The sequence below is a fragment of the Salvelinus namaycush genome, chromosome 22 (genome assembly GCF_016432855.1).
Source record: "Salvelinus namaycush isolate Seneca chromosome 22, SaNama_1.0, whole genome shotgun sequence".
NCBI classification, from domain to species: Eukaryota; Metazoa; Chordata; class Actinopteri; order Salmoniformes; family Salmonidae; genus Salvelinus; species Salvelinus namaycush.
In genome coordinates this window covers 16,541,573-16,553,757 of record NC_052328.1, presented here as the reverse complement: position 1 = coordinate 16,553,757, position 12,185 = coordinate 16,541,573, and the positions used below count along the sequence as shown (strand labels likewise).

The window sequence follows — 12,185 nt, the reverse complement described above, 5'->3', positions numbered from 1 at the left end:
AGAAGTTCTGTGCTAAAATGAACTCAACAAGATACAATTCATAATATGAAACATACAGTAAGGTTCATAAAGGTAGACTGTAAATGTAAAAAAAGACAGTCTAGAAAAACAACCCACGGAACGTAGGAGCTCGGAAACAAGAACTCAAAGTTACAACAAAATGCATTCTCCCCTTTAAACCTTTAGAAACACGGCTTAGGACGCACCACCAAGAAATTGCAGTTAGAGTTGCTCTTCTAAATCTTCTCTGTATGCATGTTGTTCTCTCTCTTCCTTCATGGAGAGGCCCCTGTCAATGATATGAGTGCTGCTCATGGTGGTCTCATTCTTCCACAGGCACCTTCCTTTCGAGGACCTTCCCAAGAGCCTGGAGGATCTGCTCCTTGTTGTTCTGGATGTTGTATGAGGTAAGGTCTATCAGTGCTCGGAAGTCCTTTTCTGTGTAGGTGACATGTTTGGTGAGGTAAGGGGAGCTGCTTGAGCTAATGTCAACATCCCCTGCCTTCATCTCCTCCTCACCCTTACGTGCCACACCTTCAGAATGAGAACATAACAATACTGTCAGCCTTAAACATTCAACGAACAAACATCAAACTATAGTTTAACCAACAATATCAACAAAGTGCAATCCACTTTACAATCCAGTCCAATACAATACAATACAAAGGTTTAGGCCAATGATTTTTGGCCCTGATCTCTAAAGCACACAACATTGAAAATCGACAGACACAGGGCGAATGGCATATTGACAGCTTGAGCCATTAGCTAGCTACAGTAGCTCATTGACTACCTCTGCTTCTTTTACAATTATGATAATCTTGACAGTGCTTACCAGGGGCCTTGAACTCTTTGAAGGAGATGTTGACGAAAGGGAAGTGAAGGACTATGGGAGCCTTGGGGTTCTTCTCATCCTCAAAGACGTAGAGCTCTTTCAGGGGCTGTGCCTCCAGGCTGCTGAAGTCAATGCGGGGGAAGGGGATGCTGTGGTCTTCGCAGTAAACCTCCGTCCTCTTAAGGACCTGGTAGATCGATTAAAGAGATGTCAGTCAGACAATTCAAACACTGTGTATGGCAATTACAAGTCATATGCACCTTCTGGCCAAGTATGTGTGTGCAAACCTGCGCAAAATGTGGATCTAGCAAATTAAGTTCACTCTTGTATTATTCATAAACTCAACCCATTTACTTTGAATTGATCCTCGCACCACGAATAGTTGAGGGACATGATGACATCAACACCTCTCTCTGGTCTCAAGACAGGGGGACAGCCTGTGTTGATGGAGAACCCAGAGTCCGCCAGGTAGAGTGTGGGGTCAGCTGGAGTCAGTCTGTTGGGGAAGGCATCTGGATGCATATCTGCATCAAGATTGGGAGAAAAACTTCACAAAAATAATCTGAATCTACATGCATTAATAATACAATGCATAAATAGACTGCTGGTGCCACACACACACACTGTATAACAGTGTTTGAGTAAATCCATGTTGAATTTGGTTTAACAGCAATAGTTCGGGTGGTTCATGCATGGCACCTTTCCAGGATGTAAACTTTCTGTTGTCTTTGTAGTTCCGGTGCAGGAAGAACCCGCGCATGAAGTTGTAGATCTGAGTGATGACTGGCCGGCTGGTAAATAAGCTGGTCAGCGATGAGGCAGTGTTAGTGATAGGCTTGAAGAGGTAGGTGTCCAGGGTGGTTGGTTCATTGTCATTTTCTTTAGAGGAAGAAGCGGAGTGGTGTCAAACATCTCAAACATTGCCACACAGAGTTTATTGTGAGTTTGGCAGAGCAGTATGTCAGCTGCAACAGTAAAATAAATAACTGAGACACTTAACATAGCGCTCCAGTCAGTTTTAGAATGGGTGACTAGCAATAGCCTGGTGCTAAATATATCAAAAACGAAAAGCATAATTTTTGGGACAAATCACTTGCTCAACGCTAAACCTCGTTTAGATCAATTATTGAATAATGTGGCTATTGAGCAAGTTGAGGAGACTAAACCGCTGGGTGTCACCCTAGATAGCAAGCTGTCATGGTTAAAACAGACTCAATGGTTGCGAAAATGGGAAGAGGTCTGTCCATGATAGGGCGTTGCTCTGCCTTCTTGACGTCTCAATAGACCAGACAGGTCCTACAGGCCCTAGTTTTGTCGCACCTGGATTACTGCCCAGCTGTGTGGTCATGTGCGGCAAAGAAGGACATATGTAAATTGCAGTTGGTCCAGAACAAAGCAGCAAGTATAGCACTTAGATGTACACGGAGGGAAAGTGTCAGTAACATGCATGTCAGTCTCTCCTGGCTCAAAGTTGAGGAGAAATTGACCGCATCACTATTGATCTTTGTGCGAGGTATTGATGTGTTGAAGGTACCGAACTGTCTGTTCAAGCAGTGGGCACACAGTTCGGACTCTCATCGGTACAGCAAAAGACAAGCAACCAGAAGAGTCTTCATAGTCCCCAGGTCCAGAACAGAGGCTGGGAAACGCACAGTATGAAATAGAGCCATTACATGGAACTCTCTGCCACCCCAGGTAACTCAAGCTAGCATTAAAGGAGACATAGCCATTTTACACATATTGTATTGCAATTTGCACTGTACTATATATTCGACATCATATTGTGTGTATGTACATCATCGGATGGGGCCACAGTGTCTCCTGACCCCTCCTGTCTCAGCCTCCAGTATTTATGCTGCAGTAGTTTATGTGTTGGGGGGCTAGGGTGAACCTGAACCTGAACCATGCCTCAGGACTACCGGGCATGATGACTCCTTGTTGTCCCCAGTCCACCTGGCCGTGCTGCTGCTCCAGTTTCAACTGTTCTGCCTGCGGCTATGGAACCCTGACCTGTTCACTGTGATTACTATTATTTGACCATGCTGGTCATTTATGAACATTTGAACATCTTGGCCATGTTCTGTTATAATCTCCACCCGGCACAGCCAGAAGAGGACTGGCCACCCCTCATAGCCTGGTTCCTCTCTAGGTTTCTTCCTAGGTTTTGGCCTTTCTAGGGAGTTTTTCCTAGCCACCGTGCTTCTACACCTGCATTGCTTGCTGTTTGGGGTTTTAGGCTGGGTTTCTGTACAGCACTTCGAGATATTAGCTGATGTAAGAAGGGCTATATAAATACATTTGATTTGTAGGCTATTTGTGACATATTTCAGTCCTTGACTAATAATGTTCTGTATTATGTATTATGTCATGTTGACCCCACGAAGAGTAGCTAATACTTATGCAGCGGCTAATGGGATCCTAATAAATACAAAACACCAAATATACATGTTAGAGACCTATTTTGTTGACATCTTGCCCCAGCCATGTGCTCCAGGATGTCTGACCTCCAGTTGCAAAGTCCCAAAGCTGGGTCAGGTTAAGAGAGAAGACACTGCTCCAAAGACCTGTCAACACAGAGGCAAAGGTTCCCACACTGTAGAAAGTATTGCATTTACATTGAAATCCATATATCATTAGTGGCAGGTATATTGTGACATACAGTTGAAGTCGGAAGTTTACATACACTTAGGTTGGAGTCATTAAAACTCGTTTTTCAACCACTCCACAAATATCTTGTTAACAAACTATAGTTTTGGCAAGTCGGTTAGGACATCTACTTTGTGCATAACACAAGTAATTTTTCCAACAATTGATTACAGACAGATTATTTAACTTATAATTAACTGAATCACAATTCCAAGGGGTCAGAAGTTTACATACACTAAGTTGACTGTGCCTTTAAACAGCTTGGAAAATTCCAGAAAATGATGTCATGGCTTTAGAAGCTTCTGATAGGCTAATTGACATCATTTGAGTCAATTGGAGGTGTACCTGTGGATGTATTTCAAGGCCTACCTTCAAACAGTGCCTCTTTGCTTGACATCATTAGAAAATCAAAAGAAATCAGCCAAGACCTCAGAAAAAAAAAACTGTAGACCTCCACCAGTCTGGTTCATCCTTGCAAGCAATTTCCAAACGCCTGAAGGTACCACGTTCATCTGTACAAACAATAGTACGCAAGTATAAACACCATGGGACCACGCAGCCGTTATTCCGCTCAGGAAGGAGACGCGTTCTGTCTCCTAGAGATGAACGTACTTTGGTGGGAAAAGTGCAAAACAATCCCAGAACAACAGCAAAGGACCTTGTGAAGATGTTGGAGGAAACAGGTACAAAAGTATCTATATCCACAGTAAAACGAGTCCTATATTGACATAACCTGAAAGGCCGCTCAGCAAGGAAGAAGCCACTGCTCCAAAACCGTAATTTTAAAAAACAGACTACGGTTTGCAACTGCACATCGGGTCAAAGATCGTACTTTTTGGAGAAATGTCCTCTGGTCTGATAAAACAAAAATAGAACTGTTTGGCCATAATGACCATCGTTATGTTCGGAGCGAAAAGGGGGACGCTAGCAAGCTGAAGAACACCATCCCAACCGTGAAGCACGGGGGTAGCAGCATCATGTTGTGGGGGTGCCTTGCTGCAGGAGGGACTGGTGCACTTCACAAAATAGATGGCTTCATAGATGGCTTCAAGGAAAAGTATGTGGATATATTGAAGCAACATCTCAAGACATCAGTCAGGAAGTTAAAGCTTGGTTGCAAATGGGTCTTCCAAATGGACAATGACCCCAAGCATACTTCCAAAGTTGTGGCAAAATGGCTTAAGGACAACAAAGTCAAGGTATTGGAGGGGACATCACAAAGCCCTGACCTCAATCCTATAGAAAATGTGTGGGCAGAACTGAAAAAGCGTGTGCGAGCAAGGAGGCCTACAAACCTGACTCACTTACACCAGCTCTGTCAGGAGGAATGGGCCAAAATTCACCCAACTTATTGTGGGAAGCTTGTGGAAGGCTACCTGAAACATTTGTCCCAAGTTAAACAATTTAAAGGCAATGCTACCAAATACAAATTGAATGTATGTAAACTTCTGACCCACTGGGAAAGTGATGAAAGAAATAAAAGCTGAAATAAATCATTCTCTCTACTATTATTCTGACATTTCACATTCTTAAAATAAAGTGGTGATCCTAACTGACCTAAGACATGGAATTCTTACTAGGATTAAATGTCAGGAATTGTGAAAAACTGAGTTTAAAAATATTTGGCTAAGGTGTATGTACATTTCTGACTTCAACTGTATATCTCTCTCTCTCTCTCTCTCTCTCTCTCTCTCTCTCTGTGAAATGCATGCACACACACACACAAGTAAGTGTTCTCTCACCAAGCAGAGAGGCGATATGTATCTCTGGATGTTTCTTGACCAGGTGACCAAGGTAGAATTCACTCCCAAAGTCCTCCGCATGGACATAGGCCCCATACTTTTGGAAGCCCACCTCGTATGGTGTGAACTCACACCACTCTAAAAGGATAGGAATAGAAAGATAAACAAATTGTTCATTTATTATTAAATGTATAGGTAATTTATACTTTAACTGCTATTGTCAATCGGTTGTAAGGCATTTTATCTATGTGTCCCCTCCCACTACAAAAACGTTTTTAGTGTATAACTGGATACATAAGGATATGTAAATAACATAAGTTAACACCATCAAAATGATGTTACAATATTCCTTGCTTCAACATGTGGACCATTGTTTGGGTTTCATTAAAATACATATCAAACATAAGTTCCTAGAACAGCTTTACCAAACTCGGTTGTGGTGCCTTTCACTCCGTCCTTCAGGTTGACAGCAGTACAGATGGGTAAAGGGTTCTGGCCCTCTGATACTGCCTTCTGCTGGTCAGACAGGGTACTGGTTTTCTTCTACAAACCCCACAGGAGAAATCAATGATTTATACAGTATATACAACACTAATGTGGGGCGCTGTGTTGAGGCCACCGTGCCTCCATCTTGGCACTCTCCCACCATTGTAAAACATATTTTGGAAGCTATAAAAATGCATGTATTAATGTCTACATTAGTTTTTGCCACAATTATTCTATTCTGAAAGGGTTGTTTGGATCATAGATGGTGGTTGGTTGATAGCAGGGAGTTAAAGCACCACAATCCCCACATTCCATGGGTAGTGACAGCCAGGCTGAAGTAGCTGACTGGAGCACCGAGCAAGGCTTGCTGTGACATCAGAGAGACCTGGTGATAAACACTCCCAGACCCACAGTGTGGAGTGTGAGAGACTTGACTGAGAAAGCAGGTTGCCAGCCAACCCTGCACCATTCAAATAGAGAGCTGCCTCTCAATAATTAAGACTATCTAGATCGCCACACAGTTACAAAGTTTAATACTAGGTCGGGTACATCTCATCTAATCTACTATCTAAGTGAAGAGCCAATTCTGCCCCTCTGGTTTTTTTCTGATTTGTTGGTTCATTTCTTTAGCGGGTGTAACAAATAGTCATGTCAGTCATGCTTTGTTTTGACAGGATTGATTTACCCATGTTTCTGGATCTGCTCGATCCTATAGTCATTGTATTGTGTTCCGTGCCTACCAGCAATCATCCTGCTATTTGATTTTACTCATTTAATCAGATTAATCTCTGGTAAACTCTAGCAATCCACATAGGCTGAAGACAGAGGTTGGTTCTTGGTTGTTAGAGTTCTCACCAATGATTTATATATACACTAGATGACTGACAGGGGGGCGCTGTGATGATACCACCGTGCCTCCATCTTGGTACTCCCCCACCGTAGTAAAAAAGTATTTTTGAAGCTATATAATGCATTTATTAATGTCTACATTTGTTTTTACCACATTATTAATTTACAGACACCTTAATGTATACTTTGAAATTATATTATGTGAGTTAAATATACATTTTCCTTAAAGTATATTTTTTAGAGATTACTAATGTTACTGTACCCACCACAACAAAAAATACTTAAATACATGTAATTTTGTCCTTGAAACATTTAATTGAAATACTTTAGAATTCCATTCATTACCATTGAGGACTGCTCCTACTGGGGAGTACCAATATGGCTAACTGGTGGCTTCAAAGCCTCTCAATGGCCAATAGCATCAGCAATCCAGGGTTTATATACATCATTGGGAGAAATCAATCTGTCAAATACGCTGCTGCAACCAAATTCGCAAAACACATTATGTAAAGTATCATAATTCAGTGTGAAAGACATAATAGTGTGTCTGTAGAAAAAACATCTCATAGTTTCAATGTAATTAAAGGCACTATAATTACAGGCGACAAATCCATTTCTGCGGAACTTCTTCCTATTGCAGTGTGATTAGTACAGTGTGTATTGTAAAGTATGAGTGTACAGTAGGCTGCTGTACCTTCCCATGAAGGCAGTGCTCAATGACCAGACCCCACATGTCTATGAGTGACACCATATGTCCCTCCTTCTCTTTCTCTGCCATCTGGTGTTTGTAGTACTGCAGCTTCTCAGTGGTGAAGGCACTGAGGAAACACTTGGTGATTTCCTCCTCCATAGCCGAGATGGACTCATCCATATCACGCTGTGACCAATCTGCTTCCTGATACAGGGCGGCTAAGGCCCTGTTGAACAGGAATGTGTTATGTCACTTACTGTAAGTAGGAGTCTCAGTAGTATAAACTTAGTAAGTGAAGACAGGTTACAGTACTGTGGAGATTACAGAGTAAAAATACCTGTGAGCCAAAACTGTCTGAGCTCATAAGGAAATTCAAAGTGACAAAATGTTGTTTGTGAGTTTTTGTTTGTTTGTTCATTCATTCATTCAGCTTATAGTATACTGCAGATTTAATTGCAATGGAGATAAATGCCATGCTCACCATGTGGAGCCTGACACACCAGTGATGTAGCTCACAGCGTCCAGTAGGCCCAATCTCTGCAGCCCCTTCAGACTGCCATACAGGCCGGTCATTGCTCTGGTCCCTCCCCCTGAGCCAACCACAGCTATAACAGGCAACTGGGGGAAGAAAGACAAACAACATCTCTGGTTGGATCTTCCATCTGTCAGTCAATCCGTTTTAACACATTCTGTTGAGACTTGTTTCATAATGACAGTGGACGACATCTGCACACCACAGTAGAAATGAACAATTTCCCCACAACAATGAGACTGAAAAAAGACAAACAAATTTGGTCAGCATCAACATTCAGTCTCCATTAGTGTTGAAATTATGGATGATAAGCAGCAATTAGTGCAGTGTGTAAATTAGTGCATAAAAATCATCACCATGTACCTTTTTAGGGTCAGGGGGAGAGGTGAGGCCCAACTCCTTTCGTAAGGCCTGACCCACTAGCACCTTTCTCTTCTTCAGGAATTCTTTTTCCTCCGGAGGGATGTCAAAATCAAGACGCACCTTAAATTCAATGTCTGGGCTGTGGATTTACAGAGGCCATACAATACACACACCCATGCACGAACCCACACACGCACACACACACACACACACATCTAACACATTAATAACAATAAATATGCCACGTGTTTGCATTCTTCTGAATGAAATTAAGAGTTTATTTCCATCTATATCAACCAATTTTTTGTGTTTTTTCATCAGAAATGATTGCTTACGGATACCTTCATGTGTGTGTAAAATATTACTGTTCTCAGATTTTTTATGAATAGATTTTAGATGTGTATGAATTTTTTTTTTTTTTGCAAATCCATTGTCTAGCTGGAATGGAAGGTTGGCATCCTGTATATTTATTTGACTGTGATATGTGGTTGTCTCACCTAGCTATCTTAAGATCAATGCACTTAATGTATGTCGCTCTGGATAAGAACATCTGCTAAATGACTAAAATGTCAAATGTAAATGTTTTATATACAGATATCATATTACTGTATTAAATTATTATTACAAATATATATATACAGTAGCAGTGAAAAGTTTGGACATACCTACTCATTCAAGGGTTTTTTCTTATTTTTACTATTATCTATATTGTGGAATAGTGAAGACATCAAAAATATGAAATAACACATATGGAGTCATGTAGTAACCAAAAAAGTGTTAAACAAATCAAAATATATTTTAGATTTTAGATTCTTCAAAGTAGCCACCCTCTGCCTCCCTGACAGCTTTGCACACTCTTGGCATTCTCTCAACCAGCTTCACCTGGAATGGTTTCCTACAGTCTTGAAGGAGTTCCCATATATGCTGAGCACTTGTTGGCTGCTTTTCCTTCACTCTGTGGTCCAACCCATCCCAAACCATCTCAATTGGGTTGAGGTGAGGTGATTGTGGAGGCCAGGTCATCTGATGCAGCACTCCATCACTCTCCTTTTTTTTTTTTTTTTTTTTTTTTTTTTTTTTTTTGGGGGGGTGGATCAGCTTAATATTGCGGAAAGAATGTTGCTTCCAATGTAATTGTCTGCATCATTTCCAATCCCCCATATTTTTTTGGGTAAATATATATATCCATTCACGTATGCATACATATACACATATATACATACACATACCTACATAGACATACATACTTTTTTAAAGAGTATACCTTTATTATTATTCCCCGCAAACCCTACCACCGATCCCCCAATTGGAGTAAACTGATAAACATTTCTGTTTTTACCTTCAATTTATACATCTTATACACATTTTACAGACACAGTCTACTTTATAATAGTTCTCTCTTGTTTGTTCTTAGTCCTTCCTCTATTTCTGTTGTCCATCCAGTTTGATTTCCACTTGTAACTGTGCTATTTCACAATAGCTCCGCACCTATACACATTTCACAGATCCCGTATGCCCTACATTGTTTATCTTGTTATTAGTCCCACCCTTCAGCTCCACTCAACCTTTCCCATCTATCTTCCAACATCATCCATTTCGGATTTTTATTTGCCATATATTTTTCAACTGTGCTGTGATGCTTCACAAAAGATTTGAATCTTCCTATTCTCATAGCTTCCACGGATTGTAAATTAAAAATAAACATTTTTGCTAAAATAATTATTATATTATTGATTGATTGACTATGGCTTTTCAAATCCCCCAGTATTGCTATCTGTAGCGTTAGTTCTACGCAAATGTTGCAATTCTTCAACCATTCCTGGACCTGTGACCAAAAACGAGCTACATGCGGACAATACCAAAATAAATGGTCTAATGACTCTGCCTCCTCACAGCAGAATCTACAGAGCTGGGAAGATTGTATCCCCCATATATATAACATTCTATTAGTTGCAAGAATTTTGTACAATAATTTAAATTGAAAAATTTGAAGTTTTGAATCCGGCGTTGTTTTGCGTATCAATTCATACACCATGTGCCATGGAATGGGTACATCGAAAATCTCTTCCCAACTATTTTGCAATTTATATGGCACAGCTGTAAGTTTTTTGATCCTTAAATGAAATTGGTATATGTTTTTATTTATCACACTTTTCTTTAACCATTTATGTTCTTTAATATAAGGCCGACATACAAGTTCCTTACTTTTATCCCCTTCCACCTGCCTCTTCCATTTTTGTGGTAATGCTGCAATTAATTGGTTGTAATTTTGGGTAGAGCAGACATTTCCATATGTCTGTGTTAGCTGCATGTGTGACATTACTCCACCAGTCCTATTTATGATATCATTCACAAAAATTATACCTTTTTTAAACATTTCTTCGATAAATACAGTTTTTTTATCAATTACTATATTTGAATTTAACCACAAGATTTGTTGTACTATTTGTTCCGTCCTTTCAGGTGGATTAAACTGAAATTGCAACCAACTTTCTAAGGCTTGCTTAAAAAATAAAGATATTTTGGAGATTATTTCCTTTTCAAGCAACCGAAAGTGAGCAGGTGTAATCTGAATAAAGGGAAAAAGGCCCTTCTTGAACATAGGATGAGACATTCGTACCAATCTACTAGAGAACCAGTTTGGATTTAAGTATAACTTTTGTATGACTGATGCCTTTAGTGAGAGGTCTAATGCTTTAATATTTAATAATTTCTGCCCTCCGAATTCATATTCGTTATATAAATAGGCCCTTTTAATTTTATCTGGCTTGCCGTTCCAAATAAAATTGAATATTTTTTGTTCATATAATTTAAAAAGCAGGTCACTAGGTGTAGGCAAAACCATAAGCAAATAGGTAAACTGTGATATGATTAAAGAGTTAATCAGGGTGATTTTCCCACAAATAGACAGGTATTTTCCTTTCCATGGTAGCAAGATCTTATCTATTTTTGCTAACTTTCTATAAAAATTTATTGGAGTGAGATCATTTATTTCTTTTGGGATTTGTATACCGAGTATGTCCACATCACCGTCAGACCATTTAATTGGTAAACTACATGGCAATGTAAAATGTGTATTTTTTAGTGATCCAATACGTAATATGGTACATTTATCATAATTTGGTTTTAATCCAGAGAGGATAGCAAATGTATCTAGATCCTCTAAGAGGCCGTGGAGAGATTCTAGTTGTGGTTTTAAAAGAAAACATGAATCATCAGCGTACAATGACACCTTAGTTTTTAGGCCCTGGATTTCTAATCCCTTAATATTAATGTTTGATCTAATTTTAACAGCTAACATTTCGATGGCAATAATAAATAGATATGCCGATAGTGGACAACCTTGTTTTACTCCTCTAGATAGTTTAAAACTTTCTGAGATGTAGCCATTATTTACTATTTTACACCTAGGGTTACTATACATAATTTTTACCCATTTTATAAGAGATTCCCCAAAATTGAAATATTCTAGGCATTTATATATAAACTCCAGTCGTACTTTATCAAAAGCCTTTTCAAAATCAGCTATGAAAACCAGGCCTGGTGTCCCCGATATTTCATAGTGTTCTATTGTTTCCAGTACTTGCCTTATATTATCTCCAATGTATCGTCCATGTAAAAAACCTGTCTGATTAGGATGAATAATATCTGACAAAACTTTTTTTATTCTATGCGCCAAGCATTTTGCTAGGATTTTTGCATCACAACACTGAAGTGTAAGAGGTCTCCAATTTTTTAAATGGACTGGATCTTTATATATACCACTTGGGTCCTGTTTCAGTAATAATGATATCACACCTTCTTGTTGCGTGTCTGATAATCTATCATTTATATAGGAGTGGTTAAAACAAGCTAATAATGGTCCTTTGAGTATATCAAAAAAATGTTTGTATACTTCCACTGGTATGCCATCCAGTCCTGGAGTTTTCCCATCCTTAAAGGCCCCAATTGCATCAAGTAGTTCCTCCTCTGTAATTAGGCCTTCACATGAGTCTTTCTGTACAGATGTTAATTTTACATTATTATTAGGGAAAAAATCCATAC

At 39.6% G+C, this 12,185-nt stretch overlaps 1 protein-coding gene across 1 annotated transcript in view; it reads right to left on the bottom strand.

Annotated features, from left to right (window-relative positions):
- Positions 1-322: 322 nt before the first annotated feature.
- pla2g4f.1 (phospholipase A2, group IVF, tandem duplicate 1) overlaps positions 323-12,185 on the bottom strand; it is a 41,319-nt gene continuing 29,456 nt past the window's right edge. Inside the window, exons 10-19 of the mRNA XM_038960162.1 lie at positions 8,142-8,280; positions 7,728-7,864; positions 7,250-7,472; positions 5,641-5,763; positions 5,221-5,356; positions 3,337-3,396; positions 1,532-1,711; positions 1,187-1,356; positions 833-1,019; positions 323-534 (exon numbers count right to left, since the gene is read on the bottom strand). Coding sequence (XP_038816090.1) covers positions 323-534; positions 833-1,019; positions 1,187-1,356; positions 1,532-1,711; positions 3,337-3,396; positions 5,221-5,356; positions 5,641-5,763; positions 7,250-7,472; positions 7,728-7,864; positions 8,142-8,280 — 1,567 coding nt within the window. The remainder of the gene's footprint in view (positions 535-832; positions 1,020-1,186; positions 1,357-1,531; positions 1,712-3,336; positions 3,397-5,220; positions 5,357-5,640; positions 5,764-7,249; positions 7,473-7,727; positions 7,865-8,141; positions 8,281-12,185) is intronic.